General features: G+C 34.4%; 1 protein-coding gene across 1 annotated transcript in view; it reads left to right on the forward strand.

Annotated features, from left to right (window-relative positions):
• Positions 1-23,622, forward strand: part of LOC149776126 (uncharacterized) — a 613,155-nt gene that overhangs the window by 575,088 nt on the left and 14,445 nt on the right. The window contains exons 11-13 of the mRNA XM_089942586.1: positions 3,355-3,400; positions 5,422-5,600; positions 16,845-16,925. Of these exons, the coding sequence (XP_089798712.1) occupies positions 3,355-3,400; positions 5,422-5,600; positions 16,845-16,925 (306 nt within the window). The remainder of the gene's footprint in view (positions 1-3,354; positions 3,401-5,421; positions 5,601-16,844; positions 16,926-23,622) is intronic.

Genomic DNA, 23,622 nt, shown 5'->3' on the forward strand with positions numbered 1-23,622 from the left:
GAACAGGATGGTTGCCTTTGCTCCACAAGTCTATGATCACACTTCTGAATTTGTTAAGTACATCTTTTCCAAAATAATCAGTAGCAATACATCATATTTTATTACATCTTACTGAAAATTGATATATCTTAAGGAAAAATATCAAATGCCTTTACTGAGGGGGTCTTGTTATAGATGGCAGGTTTGCGTATTCTCAAAACTTAAGATTCTCCAGCTTGCCTTTAAAATCCAGAAAGTCAGATATTATACTTACCAATATTATCAGAATGTGACAGTCTAGTAGATGGACCAAAACATAGGAAAAATCTGCAAGTTCTGTGATTCTAGCTGTATTCAGATGAAGATACAGACTGGTACTGGAAGTATGAGAATGAGTTTGGGATTCTAGCTGTATTCAGATGAAGATACAGACTGGTACTGGAAGTATGAGAATGAGTTTGGGATTCTAGCTGTATTCAGATGAAGATACAGACTGGTACTGGAAGTATGAGAATGAGTCTGGGATTCTAGCTGTATTCAGATTAAAGATACAGACTGGTACTGGAAGTATGAGAATGAGTTTGGGATTCTGGCTGTATTCAGATTAAAGATACAAACTGGTACTGGAAGTATAAGAATGAGTTTGGGATTCTAGCTGTATTCAGATTAAAGATACAGACTGGTACTGGAAGTATGAGAATGAGTCTGGGATTCTAGCTGTATTCAGATTAAAGATACAGACTGGTACTGGAAGTATGAGAATGAGTTTGGGATTCTAGCTGTATTCAGATGAAGATACAGACTGGTACTGGAAGTATGAGAATGAGTTTGGGATTCTAGCTGTATTCAGATGAAGATACAGACTGGTACTGGAAGTATGAGAATGAGTCTGGGATTCTAGCTGTATTCAGATTAAAGATACAGACTGGTACTGGAAGTATGAGAATGAGTTTGGGATTCTGGCTGTATTCAGATTAAAGATACAGACTGGTACTGGAAGTATGAGAATGAGTTTGGGATTCTAGCTGTATTCAGATGAAGATACAGACTGGTACTGGAAGTATGAGAATGAGTTTGGGATTCTAGCTGTATTCAGATGAAGATACAGACTGGTACTGGAAGTATGAGAATGAGTCTGGGATTCTAGCTGTATTCAGATTAAAGATACAGACTGGTACTGGAAGTATGAGAATGAGTTTGGGATTCTGGCTGTATTCAGATTAAAGATACAAACTGGTACTGGAAGTATAAGAATGAGTTTGGGATTCTAGCTGTATTCAGATTAAAGATACAGACTGGTACTGGAAGTATGAGAATGAGTCTGGGATTCTAGCTGTATTCAGATTAAAGATACAGACTGGTACTGGAAGTATGAGAATGAGTTTGGGATTCTAGCTGTATTCAGATGAAGATACAGACTGGTACTGGAAGTATGAGAATGAGTCTGGGATTCTAGCTGTATTCAGATTAAAGATACAGACTGGTACTGGAAGTATGAGAATGAGTTTGGGATTCTGGCTGTATTCAGATTAAAGATACAAACTGGTACTGGAAGTATAAGAATGAGTTTGGGATTCTAGCTGTATTCAGATTAAAGATACAGACTGGTACTGGAAGTATGAGAATGAGTTTGGGATTCTAGCTGTATTAAGATTAAAGATACAGACTGGTACTGGAAGTATGAGAATGAGTTTGGGATTCTAGCTTACAAGTATGGAGAATAGTGAGCCACTTCAGAAGTCACTTAAAGTTCCAGTAGATCAGGGTCTGTACTATTCACTTGAACACGAAATGTCAGAAACACATGTAGACCCAGATCTGAGTTGTGTGTACATCATACAGCAGCAGATAATACAGAAGTAATCTCATTTGTGTGGCATATTTCTGACATAAAGCTTCACCACGTACATTTTTCTTAGAAATATCACTTAATATCGAGGTTATACCATAGTACCACCATTTAATATTTTTTATGAGGAAATGGGAGCCACAATACTTTTATGGCTAGCATACCAGACTCACAATCCAAAGGTTATGGGTTCGAATCTTGTCCAGATCAGTCAACATCCGCTGTTGTGAGTTGTATTTGGGCAAGGTTTGTTACTCCTGTTGCCATGGTGCTGTATAATTTTCAATGTGTTAATGTTTTGTTAAACTTAAAACAAACAACATGGAATATATTAATCCTATAAACACTATAAAATATATCGGATCCTATAAACTCTATAAAATATATCGGATCCTATAAACTCTATAAAATATATTGGATCCTATAAACTCTATAAAATATATCGGATCCTGTAAACTCTATAAAATATATTGGATCCTGTAAACTCTATAAAAGATATTAGATCCTGTAAACTCTATAAAATATATCGGATCCTATAAACTCTATAAAATATATCGGATCCTATAAACTCTATAAAATGTATCGAATCCTATAAACTATAAAATATATCGGATCCTATAAACACTATAAAATATATCGGATCCTATAAACTCTATAAAATATATCGGATCCTATAAACTCTATAAAATATATCGGATCCTATAAAAATTATTGCATTGAAAAAATTCTAGTGTATTTCCTATATGTTAGGATCTTTCAACTGTTAGTTTTTTGGACTATACCAGCTCTCTGTTCTGTTACATGTAACCTCACCATGATTCATCAGTTATTTTATGAGAAAAAAAAGTCTTACAATTATCATGTATTTAAGATTTTTTCCATGTATTTTATGGAGAAAAGTCATAAATGTCCTGTATTTAAGTAAGAAATTCCTTCTTGTTCCTACATTACTGGCTTCAGAATTAAGATCCATGAAACAAGGAATCTTATGATTATGGTAGCTGGTATGATTTGTTTGTACTTGCTTCAGAAATTTTATAATTGTGAGCATCATACTGTATTGCCATTTGTTAGGTAAGAGGTAGAGAATTTGCTATTCATGTTGTGACCAAGTAATAGTTAATGTCAAACGCAAAGCAGGGGCATCGAACCATTCCTGGCTTGAAGGCCAGAACGCGTAAGGTAGTGGGCTACATGAGCAAGAGCAGTTCATTATCACTGATTATGCATATTAATTAAATGCATATTTTCAAAAGGACTGCCTACATGGCCCTGAGCAGGACACTGTGAAGGACTAGGCCGCGTGTGGCCTACAGGTTGTCAGTTGGACATGCGTGTTATAAAGCTTTAATTTTTCTTGGGCCGACTTGATGGCAGTATTGATCTACAAACAGCTCTGTTCATTTCACTTAATGATAATGTAAATTTCAGGAATATTTCTCAATTCCAAGGATTCAAAATGTTTTAACTCGTTTTTCCATTTTGCAGTGTTTTGATAAAGTGTTCATGATAACAATCTCTTTCAGGCCCAGATGGATGAACTAGAGGAACATACAATTCAGAAGTGGAGAGGTGAGTTAATATATGATTGAGTTTAGTTTCCAGGCTCAAAGGTGAAAGTTCAGAGAAGTTTGAGTTCAGAAAAAGACTAGATCCTAATCAGAGGTTATGAAAAATCAAGGAATCCTCAAGGTAAGGAGTAATTTGGAACAAGGCTTCTTTAGTTAAGTTTAAATAATTTGGGGTTTTTTCTCCTCTTTTTTTTGTTATTCACCATTCTTTAAGTGCAATTTTTTTAACTACTGCATCGCTCCATGATCTGCTGATAAATGCATAACACTTTGTTGAGACTGTAGAAACCTGTCAACTGCCATCTTTTTGTACAGAATACAAAAATCCTGTACATCTTCCTCATTGTATACATAGTGCCAATTGTGAGGGTACCAACCAACCAACCACTGCATTCCAGATTAGAGTCTCCAAACTTGATTCAGACTAGCCATTATGTGAATGATGTCAGTGTTGTCAGAATGTGAATGATGTCACTGTTGTCAGAATATGTGAACATTGATGCCAATGTTGTCAGAATGTGAATGATGTCACTGTTGTCAGAATATGTGAATGATGTTACTGTTGTCAGAATGACATGTTAATGATGCCAGTGTTGTCAGAATGTGAATGATGTCACTGTTGTCAGAATGATATGTGAATGATATCACTTGTCAGAATGACATTTTAATGATGCCAGTGTTGTCAGAATATGTGAATGATGTCACTGTTGTCAGGATGACATGAATGATGTCACCTGTCAGAATGTGAATGATGCCACTGTTGTCAGTATGACATGTAAATGTCACTGTTGTCAGAATGATATGTGAATGATATTGCTATTATCAGGATGACATGAATGATGTCACTGTTGTCAGAATGACATCCTGTTGTCAGAATGACATTATGTGAATGATATGACTGTTGTATGGATGACAACATTGACTAAGCAACTGGGAGAGAAATATTTGACTAGTTGGCATCTTGGCTTTAAGCCATTACCTTCCAGTCTGAGAAGGGGGATTTGGATTCATCACCATTAGGTTTAAGGCAAAATATTTTTTAAGTATGCATGGTCGATTCAAGACAAGTTTGGTATGAGGGGAAAAAAGTGACACACCACCAAGTAGCAGATGGGAACATGCATTTGTATGTAGTCCTTTTGGTCTCATATCAACATAGAAGACTTTTGGTATACATCTGTGTGTGCATATGACCTGTGTAGATCTTATTGTTATTTTATTAAATAATATTTGTATTTATTTCTCAAATGTGATACACTATTTTGGACTCAAACTTCTTTGTACAGCTACTCACAAACCTCTTTACCATGTGGATTCTTCATCTGGATGACTTTGGTACAACTACTCACAAACCTATTTACCATGTGGATTCTTCATCTGGATGACTTTGGTACAACTACTCACAAACCTCTTTACCATGTGGATTCTTCATCTGGATGACTTTTTCAGTACTTTATTTCATTTAAATAAATTTTGCATGTGTTCTTGGCTTTTTTTCAGAGTTTGGCTTTTTGGGCTTTACTTGAGACATGAAAGATTTAAATTATTTATACAAGTGTTTGGGGGTTTTGAAAGTTAGACCTTAAGGGCTGTACTGGGGACATGAAAGTTTTAAATGGATTTGACAAGTATTTGGGATTTTGGAAGTTAGACCTTAAGGGCTGTACTGGGAACATGAAAATTTTAAATGAATTTTACAAGTGTTTGGGGTTTTGGACGTTATACTGTTAGGATTGTACTGGGGTCATGAAAGTTTTAAATGAATTTAAAAGTGAGGTTTAGGCAGTTAGACCTTGAGGGCTGTATTTGGGACATGTATGTTTTAAATGAATTTTCCAAGTGTTCCTGGCTTTGTTTGGAGTTAGGCTTTTTTGGCTGTACTGGGGATATGCCAGTTTTAAATGAATTTTACAAATGTTTGGGGTTTTGGAAGTTAGACCTTTAGGGTTGTCCCGTGACATGCATGTTTCATACACATAAATCTGCATATATTTTTAAGGTTTCTTTTCTTGCTTTTTTCAGAGGAATTGAAGGATCGACAGAAGCCCTTTGTGTACATAGATCCTGATGCATCTTTGTTCGAAGCCATACGGACACTAATCCAACACCATGTCCATAGACTTCCTGTTGTTGACAGAATGACAGGCAATGCCATCTATATTCTAACTCACAAGAGAATTCTTCGCTTTCTTTATTTATATGTAAGTAGGCCTTAACTTAAATGCTCTTTGTCAAATGTCATTATAAACCATGGTTTATCAAATGTCATTATAAACCATGGTTTGTCAAATGTCATTATAAACCATGGTTTGTCAAATATCATTATAAACCATGTTTTTTCAAATGTCATTATAAACCATGGTTTGTCAAATGTCATTATAAACCATGGTTTGTCAAATGTCATTATAAACCATGGTTTGTCAAATATCATTATAAACCATGGTTTGTCAAATGTCATTATAAACCATGGTTTGTCAAATATCATTATAAAACATGGTTTGTCAAATGTCATTATAAACCATGGTTTTGTAGAGGCATGGTTTGTACAGCCCTGAAAAATCCTGCCTTATACAGCCAAAGAAAAACATGGTTTGTACAGATCTGAAAAATCCTGCCTTATACAACCACTGAATAACATGGTTTGTACAGCCTTGAAAAATCCTGCCTTATACAGCCATTGAATAACATGGTTTATACAGCCCTGAAAAATCATGCCTTATACAGCCAAAGAAAAACATGGTTTGTCTAGCCTTGAAAAATTGTGGTTTGTACAGAACAGAAAAATCATGTAATTTGAGGGTTTGAATTGAAAATACAATGAAGTTTTTGAAGTTTCTTGTATCCTTGAAAAGTTCCTGAATTTGTTGGAAAACTCCTTCAAAACATATTGAATTTATGGAAGAGAATACGACTGTTAAAACTGAATAAAACATATTGAATTTATGGAGGAGAATACAACTGTTAAAACTGAATAAAACGTATGAATTTATGGAAGAGAATATGACTGTTAAAACTGAATAAAACATATTGAATTTATGGAGGAGAATACGACTGTTAAAACTGAATAAAACGTATGAATTTATGGAAGAGAATATGACTGTTAAAACTGAATTAAACATATTGAATTTATGGAAGAGAATACGACTGTTAAAACTGAATAAAATGTATGAATTTATGGAAGAGAATACGACTGTTAAAACTGAATAAAACGTATGAATCTATGGAAGAGAATATGACTTAAAACTGAATAAAACGTATGAATCTATGGAAGAGAATATGACTGTTAAAACTGAATAAAACGTATTGAATTTATGGAAGAGAATATGACTGTTAAAACTGAATAAAACGTATGAATTTATGGAAGAGAATGCAACTGTTAAAACTGAATAAAACGTATCAATTTATGGAAGAGAATACGACTGTTAAAACTGAATAAAACATTGAATTTATGGAAGAGAATACGACTGTTAAAACTGAATAAAACGTATGAATTTATGGAAGAGAATACGACTGTTAAAACTGAATAAAACTTATGAATTTATGGAAGAGAATATGACTGTTAAAACTGAATAAAACGTATTGAATTTATGGAAGAGAATATGACTGTTAAAACTCAATAAAACGTATCAATTTATGGAAGAGAATACGACTGTCAAAACTGAATAAAACATTGAATTTATGGAAGAGAATACGACTGTTAAAACTGAATAAAACATATGAATTTATGGAAGAGAATATGACTGTTAAAACTGAATAAAACGTATGAATTTATTGAAGAGAATATGACTGTTAAAACTGAATAAAACATATTGAATTTATGGAAGAGAATACGACTGTTAGAAGTGAATAAAACATATTGAATTTATGGAAGAGAATACCACTGTTAAAACTGAATAAAACATTGAATTTATGGAAAAGAATACGACTGTTAAAAGTGAATAAAACGTATGAATTTATGGAAGAGAATACGACTGTTAAAAGTGAATAAAACATTGAATTTATGGAAGAGAATACGACTGTTAAAACTGAATAAAACATAATGAATTTATGGAAGAGAATACGACTGTTAAAACTGAATAAAACATTGAATTTTTGGAAAAGAATACGACTGTTAAAACTGAATAAAACGTATGAATTTATGGAAGAGAATACGACTGTTAAAAGTGAATAAAACATATTGAATTTATGGAAGAGAATATGACTGTTAAAACTGAATAAAACATTGAATTTATGGAAGAGAATATGACTGTTAAAACTGAATAAAACATATTGAATTTATGGAAGAGAATACAACTGTTAAAACTGAATAAAACATATTGAATTTATGGAAGAGAATACGACTGTTAAAACTGAATAAAACATTGAATTTATGGAAGAGAATACGACTGTTAAAACTGAATAAAACGTATGAGTTTATGGAAGAGGATATGACTGTTAAAACTGAATAAAACATATTGAATTTATGCAAGAGAATATGACTGTTAGAACTGAATAAAGCGTATGAATTTATGGAAGAGAATACGACTGTTAAAACTGAATAAAACGTATGAATTTATGGAAGAGAATATGACTTAAAACTGAATAAAATGTATGAATTTATGGAAGCGAATACGACTGTTAAAAGTGAATAAAACATATTGAATTTATGGAAGAGAATACGACTGTTAAAACTGAATAAAACATTGAATTTATGGAAGAGAATACGACTGTTAAAACTGAATTAAACATATTCAATTTATGGAAGAGAATACGACTGTTAAAACTGAATAAAACATTGATTTTATGGAAGAGAATATGACTGTTAAAACTGAATAAAACGTATTGAATTTATGGAAGAGAATATGACTGTTAAAACTGAATAAAACGTATTGAATTTATGGAAGAGAATATGACTTAAAACTGAATAAAACCTATTGAATTTATGGAAGAGAATACGACTGTTAAAACTGAATAAAACATTGAATTTATGGAAGAGAATATGACTGTTAAAACTGAATAAAACATATTGAATTTATGGAAGAGAATATGACTTAAAACTGAATAAAACATATTGAATTTATGGAAGAGAATATGACTTAAAACTGAATAAAACATATGAATTTATGGAAGAGAATATGACTGTTAAAACTGAATAAAACATTGAATTTATGAAAGAGAATATGACTGTTAAAACTGAATAAAACATTGAATTTATGGAAGAGAATATGATTGTTAAAACTGAATAAAACCTGTTGAATTTATGGAAGAGAATACCACTGTTAAACTGAATAAAACGTATTAATTTATGGAAGAGAATATGACTGTTGAAACTGAATAAAACATATTGAATTTATGGAAGAGAATATGACTGTTAAAACTGAATAAAACGTATGAATTTATGGAAGAGAATATGACTGTTAAAACTGAATAAAACGTATTGAATTTATGGAAGAGAATACGACTGCTAAAACTGAATAAAACATTGAATTTGTCGAAGAGAATACGACTGTTAAAACTGAATAAAACCTATTGAATTTATGGAAGAGAATACGACTGTTAAAACTGAATAAAACATATTGAATTTATGGAAGAGAATATGACATGTTAAAACTGAATAAAACGTATTGAATTTATGGAAGAGAATATGACTTAAAACTGAATAAAACGTATTGAATTTATGGAAGAGAATATGACTGTTAAAACTGAATAAAACATTGAATTTATGGAAGAGAATATGACTGTTAAAACTGAATAAAACATATTGAATTTATGGAAGAGAATATGACTTAAAACTGAATAAAACATATGAATTTATGGAAGAGAATATGACTGTTAGAACTGAATAAAACGTATTGAATTTATGGAAGAGAATATGACTGTTAAAACTGAATAAAACATTGAATTTATGGAAGAGAATATGACTTAAAACTGAATAAAACATATTGAATTTATGGAAGAGAATATGACTTAAAACTGAATAAAACATATTGAATTTATGGAAGAGAATATGACTTAAAACTGAATAAAACATATTGAATTTATGGAAGAGAATATGACTGTTAAACTGAATAAAACATATTGAATTTATGGAAGAGAATATGACTGTTAAACTGAATAAAACGTATGAATTTATGGAAGAGAATACGACTGTTAAACTGAATAAAACGTATGAATTTATGGAAGAGAATGCGACTGTTAAAACTGAATAAAACATTGAATTTATGGAAGAGAATATGACTTAAAAACTGAATAAAACATTGAATTTATGGAAGAGAATATGACTTAAAACTGAATAAAACATATTGAATTTATGGAAGAGAATACGACTGTTAAACTGAATAAAACATGAATTTATGGAAGAGAATATGACTGTTAAAACTGAATAAAACATATTGAATTTATGGAAGAGAATACGACTGTTAAACTGAATAAAACGTATGAATTTATGGAAGAGAATACGACTGTTAAACTGAATAAAACGTATGAATTTATGGAAGAGAATGCGACTGTTAAAACTAAATAAAACATTGAATTTATGGAAGAGAATATGACTTAAAACTGAATAAAACATTGAATTTATGGAAGAGAATATGACTTAAAACTGAAGAAAACGTATGAATTTATGGAAGAGAATATGACTTAAAACTGAATAAAACGTATTGAATCATTTTTACATTCAGAATGTGCTACTTCAGCATTTTCAGAAAATAATACATAAAATGGATTAAATTGGGTGGTTCAAATGACACATGGAGTAGCAACCTTTTGTTGTTATGACATGTATTACACATATACATTTTAAGGACTATTTCATTAAGGAATGTGACTCACTTGTGTATAAAAGCATTACAGGGGACAAAATACAAGGCATTGTATAAGACCTACATCAGTATCATGGATATTTCTAGCACTGGAGAATGTATGCTCAGGTCAACCGTGAAAAGTGGTAAGCAAGATAATCACATGACTTAATTCATATGCAAATGCATTTGCAGTGATTTTTAGGAGGACAGATAAGTTGAAGAATATCAGAATTTGTATTGGTCACATTTTTATTCTGTTTATGCAGTGACAATCAAAGCAACATGTGAAAGTGCAATTTACATTAGAAAAATGTTCATTGAAAACTTTAAGTCATTGAAAACATATCCTTACGTGATGGTTATAACTTCTATACTTTTTAAATTCAGTTTTAACATGAGATACTTGTACAGTTATACATCCAACAAGCAGAGTTGGAAAATATTTTTGAAAAAGATGGAGTTCTTCTTGTTTGTCTGTATTTAAATAGTGACTTGTTTGAATCAAAATGTTCAAGTCAAGGTAATTATTTCCAGTATGTTTTAGGAGAATAAAAGAACTTGACAGCAAGTAAAGGGGAAACCCACCATAACAGGCTTTGGTATATAATGAATTAAAATATAACTTGGTTAGATGATGGCTGCATATTTTTATATACCAGCCATGAGGTGGGACGTCCATCTGTCTGTTACTAATTTTGTTTTTGCACAGTAGCTCGTGTTTTCCACCATCTACATTTACCTGACTTTCTGGATGGTTTGCTCATGGGGTAGAGAAGAACCCTATTGATTTTGAACCAGAAGGTCAAAGATCAAGGTCATAGTGACTGAAAAATAAAAATGGTTGCTGCAAAATAATTCGTTCTGTAACATCTATAGTTACCATACAGGCCAAAAGGTCAAATGTTAGGGTCACTGATTAAAAGAAGAATAACTGCTTCCACACAACATGCATTCTATGCCATTGACCAGATGTAAACTTTGTGGATGGCTTGCACTTGCTGTCAGGAAGAAACTTGATGTGGGGTTAAAAGGTCAAAAGCCAATGTCACAATGACTAAAAGAATTAAAAAAATTAAGCAAAAAAATTAAGCACTCGACTTCTAATGTTAAAATAAAAAAAGTTGGCTAATAGAAATGTGATTGAAAGTTTTTAGGTTTGTCACATAAGTTGAAAATAGTGTGAAACAGAACACATTATAAAGCATGTGCATGGACTTGGCTTATTATAGACAGTATAAAATCATCTGAAGCACAAACATAGACTCCATTATTTGTGTGCAAGATCTGAGACCTCTGGGCGAGGTGGAGGGAGAAGGTTTCCAAAGTTTGCACTAAGCTAAACTGCTAACATCACTTTCTTTTAGCCCCCTTTGCACTGAGCTAAATCTCTAACATAAACCGATGCAGTAATTTCTTCCACAAAATCACTGAATATAATCTGATGAAACATGATTGAAAACATGAAGACCTTTCAGGTTTATACAGTTGATGCCAATATGGCCACAGTTGCTAAATACAGATAAACAACTTCTTCCCAAAATCTGCTTAACAGAATTTGACAAAAAAAGCATAATGGCTTCAATGGCTTTCAATTTTGTACAGCTTATGCTGACCTTCTATCAAATATGACAACCATTACTACAAATAAAAACCTTTAAATGACAACTTTGAAAACTGTTGAATAGAATTTGACCAAACATTATTTTGGATCAGGCATGGACTGTTTTCTTGTGATCTTGATAATGAGTGAGATCTATACATATTTATGAGGTTTGTGTGTGATCACTGCTGTGGAAGCCACGAGTCTGATCCATTTCAGATAAGAATAAGGAATATAGGCTTTAAAATATAGGCTTCAGGATTGGAATGTAGGCTTCAGGATTGGAATTTATGCTTCAGGATCGGAATGTATGCTTCAGGATTGGAATGTAGGCCTTAAAATAATGGCTTCAGGATTGGAATGTAGGCCTTAAAATATAGGCTTCAGGATTGGAATATGGGCTTCAGGATTGGAATGTAGGCCTTAAAATATAGGCCTCAGGATTGGAATATAGGTTTATAAACATCTCGGGCAATTTTAAAACTAAGTAGGATCAGTGATCTTGCATCAGATTGGTTGAAGTTGTTACCACTGTTAAAACTGCATTTTTATCTGATTTTAATAAAACTATCAGTTTATATGATCAAAATCTCAAACAAATTCAGTATTGTGCAATGATTTTGTATGTGATTGGGTGGGCTTGTTACCAGTATAGCGACTACATCAGATTTAGTTTTGATCAAACTTGTACAGATCCTTGAGATATAGGCAAGACTGATTCATATGTTGGTTTTCCATCAGATTACTTGAGTTTGTCAGCAACTCTGTGATCACATTTTATCAAGCTTTGTAAATAGGCTTATATCACCAAAATATTAGCTCTGTTAGTCATAGACCAGATGAGCTTTTGAGATAATCTGTTGTGTCATCCTATTGTATGTCCGTTACAGCTGCCTCCTAAACTACTTGGAGGACTGCCATGAAACTTCACACACATTCATTCATCCTATGGTTTCATTGATACTAAATGAAAAAGGTGCTGTAGGGACACACAGTGTGGCTGCCACAGTGGCCATCTTGAAAATCTTGTTTTCACTACTCTTCCTTCATCATGACCTTGTCAGCAAGTAAATTTTTTGATCAGATTTGTTAAGTAGCCATATATTGTCAAGATGCCAGATATTTCATTATAAGCAAGATCTGTGCATGTTAATTAGGTAGTCTTGTAAATGATTGACTGAGCTTGTTGTTACTGGTAGACCAAACTTCTATTAAGGATTTTGCTCCACCTTAAGATTATATTGTCAGCGTTGAAGACAGGTTCTGTAAACAGGTTAGTGCATGTTAACAGATACATCACCGCGTCATATTGGCTAAGCGTGCATACATGCCAACCATTACGCATTTTTTCACTATATTACGCCTTACAAGTAAATGTATTTGGATTACATATTTTTGGTATATCCCACCTTCTTTCTCATTTTTATTAACATCCCATTATTCCCACAGACCGTATTCTAGAAAAGATGGCTTCTCTGTAACTACGACATATGAGTATGCTTATCCATAGACTGGCATGCACTTTCCTAACAGCATTATGTTCTATTTATAGTAGCTGCCCATTTTCCAAGAAAACATGCTCATTTCTACTTTCAAACTTTTGACATCAGTTTCTATTTATAGCAGCTGTATGGCTTAGTTAGGAGAGAACAGACTGGTTTTCTAACTTTCAGTCTTTGCTTGCAGATTCTTTGTTCTAATTCATTTCTGGTACAGAACCAGTCCGTAGGTATTTAAAGTCAAGTCCGGTTTATTCTAGTATGTTAGAGCAAAAAACGTTTTTCAAATAATTTCACAGATGGATTAGGAAAAGACGAAAAATCAATTCAGAGATGAATGCATGAATTACATAATAGTGTTCCATTCTAGGGCAGCTTCAGGCTGTGTGGAAAGGATTTTAATATTGGTCATGGTAAAACAAAGAAACCTTGAACTAGCTTTTTTTTATTAACTCATTACTAAGGTAACTACATTTTTATAGCAGAACTAAATTGTGGACACGAGTTTTATAAATGCAGAGGCGTTATGTACCGAGTTCTTAATAGAACATGGACTACACCTAGCAGTAGAAGACTACATTGGCCCTTTGTTCAAACTGATGTTTCCTGATTCCAAAATTGCAGAAAATATGCATATGCAAGAACAAAATCATCTAATATTTTTAGGTGTTTAACAGAAGATACTTCATTTAAAATTGCAGAAGCCATGAAAATTGGGCTGTTTAGTATTGCAACAGACTGGAGTAGTGATTATGACAACAAAAATTTGTACCCAGTCTGTGTAAGAGACTTTGACAACAAAAAGGGCAAAGTCAGAACGCTTTTCTTTCATTACCAGATTTAACCGTAGATTCCACTGGAGAAAACATTTTCTTTATTTGCTTGATAATGCTTTGAATAAATATAAGTTGGCAGAACTGTATGGGGTTTTCAGCTGATACTACATCAGTGATGACTGGAATTCATAAAGGAGTTGCATTCGCTATTTTGAAAAATGTCTCCATCATTGTACGTTTCAGGTTGTCTCTGTCATATGATGCACCATGCTGCATGAAAGGCTGCTTATAAATTAGGAAAATCCTGAAGTATCATATTGGCACTCTACCTGACAAAGTACTTCATGCAGACAAAGTTGATTTTTTTCCATCTTATTTCCCAGCTATTGATCAATATTAGACCCACTTAATGAAATAGTCCACTTGTGTAAGCTGGTGATCAATATTAGGCCCACTTAGTGAAATAGTCCACTTGTGTAAGCTGGTGATCAATATTAGACCCACTTAGTGAAATAGTCCACTTGTGTAAGCTGGTGATCAATATTAGACCCACTTAGTGAAATAGTCCACTTGTGTAAGCTGGTGATCAGTATTAGGCCCACTTAGTGAAATAGTCCACTTGTGTAAGCTGGTGATCAGTATTAGACCCACTTAGTGAAATAGTCCACTTGTGTAAGCTGGTGATCAGTATTAGACCCACTTAGTGAAATAGTCCACTTGTGTAAGCTGGTGATCAGTATTAGACCCACTTAGTGAAATAGTCCACTTGTGTAAGCTGGTGATCAATATTAGACCCACTTAGTGAAATAGTCCACTTGTGTAAGCTGGTGATCAGTATTAGACCCACTTAGTGAAATAGTCCACTTGTGTAAGCTGGTGATCAATATTAGACCCACTTAGTGAAATAGTCCACTTGTGTAAGCTGGTGATCAGTATTAGACCCACTTAGTGAAATAGTCCACTTGTGTAAGCTGGTGATCAATATTAGACCCACTTAGTGAAATAGTCCACTTGTGTAAGCTGGTGATCAGTATTAGGCCCACTTAGTGAAATAGTCCACTTGTGTAAGCTGGTGATCAGTATTAGACCCACTTAGTGAAATAGTCCACTTGTGTAAGCTGGTGATCAGTATTAGACCCACTTAGTGAAATAGTCCACTTGTGTAAGCTGGTGATCAGTATTAGACCCACTTAGTGAAATAATCCACTTGTGTAAGCTGGTGATCAGTGTTAGGCCCACTTAGTGAAATAGTCCACTTGTGAAAGCTGGTGATCAGTATTAGACCCACTTAGTGAAATAGTCCACTTGTGTAAGCTGGTGATCAGTATTAGACCCACTTAGTGAAATAGTCCACTTATGTAAGCTGGTGATCAGTATTAGACCCACTTAGTGAAATAGTCCACTTGTGTAAGCTGGTGATCAATATTAGACCCACTTAGTGAAATAGTCCACTTGTGTAAGCTGGTGATCAGTATTAGACCCACTTAGTGAAATAGTCCACTTGTGTAAGCTGGTGATCAGTATTAGACCCACTTAGTGAAATAGTCCACTTGTGTAAGCTGGTGATCAATATTAGACCCACTTAATGAAATAGTCCACTTGTGTAAGCTGGTGATCAGTATTAGGCCCACTTAGTGAAATAGTCCACTTGTGTAAGCTGGTGATCAGTATTAGACCCACTTAGTGAAATAATCCACTTATGTAAGCTGGTGATCAGTGTTAGGCCCACTTAGTGAAATAGTCCACTTGTGAAAGCTGGTGATCAGTATTAGACCCACTTAGTGAAATAGTCCACTTGTGTAAGCTGGTGATCAGTATTAGACCCACTTAGTGAAATAGTCCACTTGTGTAATCTGGTGATCAATATTAGACCCACTTAGTGAAATAGTCCAGTTGTGTAATCTGGTGATCAATATTAGACCCACTTAGTGAAATAGTCCACTTGTGTAAGCTGGTGATCAGTATTAGACCCACTTAGTGAAATAGTCCACTTGTGTAAGCTGGTGATCAGTATTAGACCCACTTAGTGAAATAGTCCACTTGTGTAAGCTGGTGATCAATATTAGACCCACTTAGTGAAATAGTCCACTTGTGTAAGCTGGTGATCAGTATTAGACCCACTTAGTGAAATAGTCCACTTGTGTAAGCTGGTGATCAGTATTAGACCCACTTAGTGAAATAGTCCACTTGTGTAAGCTGGTGATCAATATTAGACCCACTTAGTGAAATAGTCCACTTGTGTAAGCTGGTGATCAGTATTAGACCCACTTAGTGAAATAGTCCACTTGTATAAGCTGGTGATCAATATTAGACCCACTTAATGAAATAGTCCACTTGTGTAAGCTGGTGATCAGTATTAGGCCCACTTAGTGAAATAGTCCACTTGTGTAAGCTGGTGATCAGTATTAGACCCACTTAGTGAAATAATCCACTTGTGTAAGCTGGTGATCAGTGTTAGGCCCACTTAGTGAAATAGTCCACTTGTGTAAGCTGGTGATCAGTATTAGACCCACTTAGTGAAATAGTCCACTTGTGTAAGCTGGTGATCAGTATTAGACCCACTTAGTGAAATAGTCCACTTGTGTAATCTGGTGATCAATATTAGACCCACTTAGTGAAATAGTCCACTTGTGTAATCTGGTGATCAATATTAGACCCACTTAGTGAAATAGTCCAGTTGTGTAAGCTGGTGATCAATATTAGACCCTCTTGAGTCTCTTGTTAAATGTTTGGATTTCATGACCTAAATATTGTATGCAATATCCACAAAAAATTATTATCATTGCAGATAAATGAATTGCCACAGCCCAGTTTTATGGAGAAGACTCTGAAGGAACTGAAAATAGGAACATTTGAAAATGTGATAACTGTAAGTAAATTACATTTTCTCTTTTTACACTTGTTATGTCCTGGTTTTTCTTGCACCCATGTTGGCAGAAGTGGAACATAGTGATTATTTTGGCATCCATCTGCAGGTGTTTGCATTGATCTGCCCTTCCACACTCAATATTAGTGTTAAAATTTAAATTAAGTTCAATGTTAATATTTTTAGATCTGGTACAGGTCTAACTTTTAGTATGATTGCCATCTTGAAAATCATATTGTCGCTGTTTCATGTAAATGGTTGGTCTTCCTATCAACATTGTGCTTGTATCAACTCAGCAAAAGACTTGTGCTATGAAGTGGATGTCTAAATGGAAATGGCCACTGTGACATCCATCTTGAATTTTGTTTTAATTTTTACTTCTCCAAATTGAAGATGCATATTAACATGTGGTTTTTACCAAAAGATTCCAGAAGTCTTGATGGTCCTTAATGGAGATGCTCTGTTGACCAAGATGGATGCCATCATGTTATTACTACTCCTCTTTTTGACATTGGGGTTTAATTAAAGGTTTTTTGTGTGTCAGTTTGGTCCTAAACTGACCGTCACTATTGCCACTATGGTGGCCATCTTGAAAATATGACTGCCTCTACCTTTCCCAGAGGGATGGCCATAACATCCGACTTCTTATAATGCCTCAGAGCCCTAAATGAAAATGGTCTGACTGACCTCCAATATAGTAGCCACAGCAGCTGATGTTAAAAGGGAAGAAATGATCTCAACTATTTTTCCTGGAAATTCTTTTCATCTAGTAGTGTCTGTTACTTAAAGGGACTTTCGTTGTAATTCTGCCTAAATAAAAGGTAAGTTTGAGAAAAAGTTGGGTTTACAGTACTTACCTTTGTTCTAAATGTGTGCAGTGAGTTGTATGCAATGGGGCAATTCAATTTGTTTTATCATGCTTATTTGCACAGATGGTGTTTTGTGTTGACCATATTGTGTACTAGCTTAGTGAACTGATTGTTAGATATCACCAGCTGCTACAACACTAGATATGATAAAACAAGGTCACTGATGTGTGTGTGTGTGTGTGTGTATATGTGTATATATATATATATATATATATATATATATATATATATATATATATATATATATATATATATATATATATACACACACACATACACACTTTATGAAATGAGTGAAGAATTGTGTTCCATTAGGCATAAATAGACTTTATACATTATGTACCTTTAGGCATAAATAGACTTTATACATTATGTACCTTTAGGCATAAATAGACTTTATACATTATGTACCTTTAGGCATAAATAGACTTTATACATTACGTACCTTTAGGCATAAATAGACTTTATACATTATATACCTTTAGGCATAAATAATAGACTTCATACATTATGTACCTTTAGGCATAAATAGACTTTATACATTATGTACCTTTAGGCATAAATAGACTTTATACAGAGATACCATTTATACCCTTAAGTCCGGTCCAAGTGCAGTTGCATTGACCCAGAACTGCCATCTGATAATGTGCTGGTTGATCAGGATCTATTTTGTTTGTTATACTTATTAGTAACATTGACCCAGATCGGCCAGTGCAATATGCAGTGACAGATATGGGTCAATGCAGTTTACAGTTGGATCTGATATGTGTATGTATATGGTACATATGTACTTCTAAATCAGTTTTAAAGTGGAAGAAATTTTCAGGCCATAAAGAAGAACCTTGTTCACCTCATATCAGATAAAATGGATACTCTCAACAAAGCAGCTTTTAAAACTATTATTGATCAGTTTTAATCAATAAGCTTTCCAGTTTGATGCCACTGGGAATCCTTTTTTTTTTCTGATAACTTTTCTCAAAATGAACCGGAGCAAGTTTCTGTTATCAGAACTTAAATGAATATGGCTTTTCGCTCCAGGTCTAGACAAATGCCACTTTGCTATTACTAGAGCATGTACAATTATCTGATGAAAAACTGTAGCATGGTGGTAGATATGAGTTAATTCATTGCCAGACAATGTAGATTTAGGTTTCCTATTATCTGGCTTCATACCTTGGAAAATTACCTTAGTTACCAGTGCCCTAGCTTCCAGAGCTATGAACAGCTGCAGAAAAGAATACAGGATTACATCAGGTACTTACTATATGGTTTAGACAAGACCACAGGGGCCAACCTAATTAATTTGTTAGAAAATCTGGTATAGGCTTCATATCTGATGTCCTTGGTAAATATTTGCTAGAATTTTGTAACATTTTGGGTGGACTTGTCAAGCATGGGCATATCAGATAAATACAGTACCACATATACTCATAAGATGAGTCAAACTTCAAACGGCACAGATCCAGATCTGCCATCACATAATGTGCCGGTAGATCTGGATCTGTGCAGTTTGTTGAGAGTGGTCAGTAGAACAAACAACATAGATTTGCAGGCACATTGTGCTACATCAGGTCATGATCTTAGTTTGCAGTTTGACTTGTAAGCTAGCATATATGGTATGTACATTACTGTGTGCTGCCACTGAGATGCATTAGCAAGTACAAGCCTGATTTATATGCACAGGGTGCATCTATCATTTGTTTCAGTGGCAATAACTACCAGACATAATTAATTGTTCTTGCATCTATTTCCTGAATATCAAATTGCTTCTCTAGTTTTATCCACTAGGCATTTCCTAATGTGTGAATTTTGCCAAGCAATCATTATACTTTGTCATGCAAACAATTTAGAAGAATTTGAGCCACTGTACTAAAGAGACTATTGTGGTAAAAATGTTTTTTGCCAATTCTCAGGCGTTAATTTTTTCACTAAAATGTCTTACTAACATACTGAATCATCAGTACACGCTTCATCATTATATTGCACCTGGTTAACTCATAACAGGGGCCCCTAGTGGCCGAGTGGTCTAAAGCGCACTCTGTTACGGATCACTGCCATCTCACTCTGTTTGTGTGGGTTCAAGTCTAGAATTCAGCCAATGTGAGTATGTGAGAAAGCTTGCCAGTAGCTTCTCATGGGTCCGTGGTTCTTTCAGGGGTTTTCCCAGGTTCTTCCTCCACCATTAATACTGGCCGCCATGTATAGCCATTCATGTCCTGAAAAATGGCATTAAACCCTACAACAACAATAACTCATAACATTGAGGCAAGTATAGATACCCAGCCATAAGTGCTTATTATTATAATGGGCTTATTTGTGCTGCCCATCTATCAACAATTGCTCACTACCATTCAGAAGACTATATTTCTAATCCAATTTCAATCACATTCCAAATATAGGCTTATGTCGTCAAAATCTTGGACAAATTTAATAATGACCAAAATAAATACAAATTAATGAGGTGACTTTGACCTTGTTACCATTCCAGAGGCCATATTTTTTTCTATTAATTTTGATCTAACTTGGAATATATGCTTAAATCATTTAGATATCAGACAGGTTCAATTATGAATGAGATCAAAGCATAATAGTCAAGTGATACTGTATCTGATTGGCTGGACTTGATACCACTCAAAAGGCTGTACTTCTAATCCAGTTTTGATCAAGCTTGAAACACCTGCTTATAAAGATAAGGTGAGTAACGATCAAGGTGCACAGTAATGAGTTGATCTTGCATCTGATTGGCTGGGCTTGATACCACTCAAAAGGCTGTACTTCTAATCCAGTTTTGATCAAGCTTGAAACACCTGCTTGTAAAGATAAGGTGAGTAATGATCAAGGTGCACACACAGTAATGAGTTGTTCTTGCATCTGATTGGCTGAGTGTGCTTCTATTCAGTGTGCCATATTTGTGATCTGATATTGATGCCCATTACCAGAGATGCTACCAGATTTCTTACAGAAATGGAGTGTCATGCAACTTGAAAACACCCAATGGGTTACCTTTAGTTTCTATGATTTGTTTTTGTTTTTTATTTTTGGTTTTTAAATTGAAGTTTGTCAGATTGTTTTTTTTTTGTATGTGTTGTTTTTCCTTGGGTTTTTTGGTCCATGGTCTGATTCAATCTTATATTTTGAATACAAGTACCTTCATGAGCATGATCTTCTGTCATGTTGCAAGATGTATTCCAAATGAATTGTCTCTTTGAGGATATGGCAAGGTAAAGATGTATTCCAAATGAATTGTCTCTTCGAGGATATGGCAAGGTAAAGATGTATTCCAAATGAATTGTCTCTTCGAGGATATGGCAAGGTAAAGATGTATTCCAAATGAATTGTCTCTTCGAGGATATGGCAAGGTAAAGATGTATTCCAAATGAATTGTCTCTTCAAGGATATGGCAAGGTAAAGATGTATTCCAAATGAATTGTCTCTTCGAGGATATGGCAAGGTAAAGATGTATTCCAAATGAATTGTCTCTTCGAGGATATGGCAAGGTAAAGATGTATTCCAAATGAATTGTCTCTTTGAGGATATGGCAAATTCACCCTTTGATCATTCATTAGTGAAATATCTGAAGTGCAACAGCAGTGAGTCATGTTGAAACAAATGAGAACAGATTTCTTTAAGAAAACCTGCAAAATGGAAAAATCATCTCACAAGGATGAAACTGGAGAGGAAGCAAGATCTAATGATTCAACCCTAACCTGGCCCCTGTTGTCAACTTAATGAACCATCAACATGAATTGACATTAGTAGCAAAAGTTTAATGATATTAAAATTCTTCGGTTACAGTACAAGTATGTTGATGAATTTTTGACTGGACTTCTAGCTGGGTGAAGTCAGTCGTACACATATCCCGCAAAAGCTTTCAAGCAGCATAGTCTGTAACCATTGATTTCAGCTTGGCCAAGGGTTGGACTCATAAAATGTTGGGGTCAAACCAATCATTAGGTTTCCATAGAGTATTTCCACAAGATAATGACCTTAAATGTCCTTTCATCTATATCACACAGCTATGTACAACCCTGCCTATATCACACAGCTATGTACAACCCTGCGTTATTTGTATAATAAAAAGTTGGCACACTGCCTTTGCACAAATTGTTCGTGTTTTATTAGATTTTTTATCATTGCAAATTTGGAAGAACAAATTCACAGATCATGAAAAAACAAAAACTGTAAGCGTTGTCTAACTTGTGCGTGATTTTAACTAGAAATTAGGCAGACTGTACATGCATTTGTCAGTTTAACTAGAGCGAGTTTGCAAGAAAGCTTGCCAGTAGCCTCGCTTGGGTATGTGGTTCTTGCCAGGGTTTTCCCAGGGTCTCCCCCACCAAATATGCTGTCGGCCATGTTGTGGCATTAAACCCATAACAAACAACAATAAACTACCAGTAGCTGTGTCACTGAATAAGAACTTAATCAGGTGAAAATTGGGCATCACCATGGCGGTCACTGGAGTCCTTTCACGTTTGAATAAAAGAGGACACGGTATATTTATAATGATTACAATGAAACCAAATTTATAATTTCAATGAACACATGAACTTCACTTGATACGACTGCTTCAGTGATATTTATTCCACACACAGTGTTTCCACCAGTACAGTATATTTATAATGATTACAATGAAACCAAATTTAAAATTAACACCTGAACTTCACTTGATACGACTTCAAGTGGTATTTATTCCACAGTGTTTCCACCAGTAGGCGTTTCACAACATTTTCATAATAATACAACGCTCCCTCGATAACTTGGGCACAGTTAACTTGTGAACCTACTTATGACATGGGCTGGACATGGATCTCATTTTTTTCTCAGGAAAATGCTGAAAGAATTGATCCTTATTTGCTAAATGTGAAGAGAATCAGAATTACAATCCTATAACGAAACCATGTTATAATGCTTATTTTATCGTCAGAAACTATAGTTGTCCAGAATTTTAATCAGTATCATTTAAAAAATAAATAGCAATGAAATAAGTATTGTCAAGTGAAATTTGTGTTGTATTTTAATTTCAGTGTGATCATCATAAATGTGATATTCCCTCCTGTATTCAAAAACGAAAAATGTCAATCTATCATCAGAGCTGTCAGCAGGCATTTCTGTGAGAACCTAATTAACTGCCAGCTTTGTTTTGATCTCAGATTTGTGGACGTATTTGTTGTATTTTTAAACTAAGTTATAAGCAGACAGGCTCTCTGTGATCATGTTAATTATGTCTTTTTTTTTCAAAATCAAAAAAGGGAACAGAACTTCTTTAAAAGTTTCAAAGCGTGCAGTCTTTTCTGCATCATAGCTAGCTGTCATGGTCATGTGTCAAGTGAATTGATTTGAAACATTTTTACCTATTGTGTATGTAACAGTTAAACTAATTATCAAGGTCATTTACAACTCTGATCGGGGCCCTGAGTGGCCGAGTGGTCTAAAGTGCTCTCTGTTACGGATCACTGCCATCTCACCTCTGTCTGCATGGGTTCAAGTCTAGGATTCGGCCAATGTGGGTATGTGAGAAAGCTTGCCAGTAGCTTCTCGTGGGTTGGTGGTTCTTCCCGGGGTTTTCCCTGGTTCTTCCTCCACCATTAATACTGGCCCCCATGCATAGCCTATTTAGTGCTGAAAAATGGCATTAAACCCCTCAGCAACACAACAACAACTCGGATCAAAGCCAGCAAGACAACCAAGCGAAAAGAGTAAATTCAAAGCATTGTTTGATATATAGGGTTCACTATGGAGAAGCATGTTACAAAGTTTGTAGAGAACTTAGAATTCCTGAATTGTCACTCAGAGATTAGCTGAAGGATAAGCAGAAGTTTCGCTAATAA

This window comes from Sinohyriopsis cumingii, chromosome 18 (assembly GCF_028554795.1).
Source record: "Sinohyriopsis cumingii isolate HCF-2022 chromosome 18, ASM2855479v2, whole genome shotgun sequence".
Taxonomy (NCBI): Eukaryota; Metazoa; Mollusca; class Bivalvia; order Unionida; family Unionidae; genus Sinohyriopsis; species Sinohyriopsis cumingii.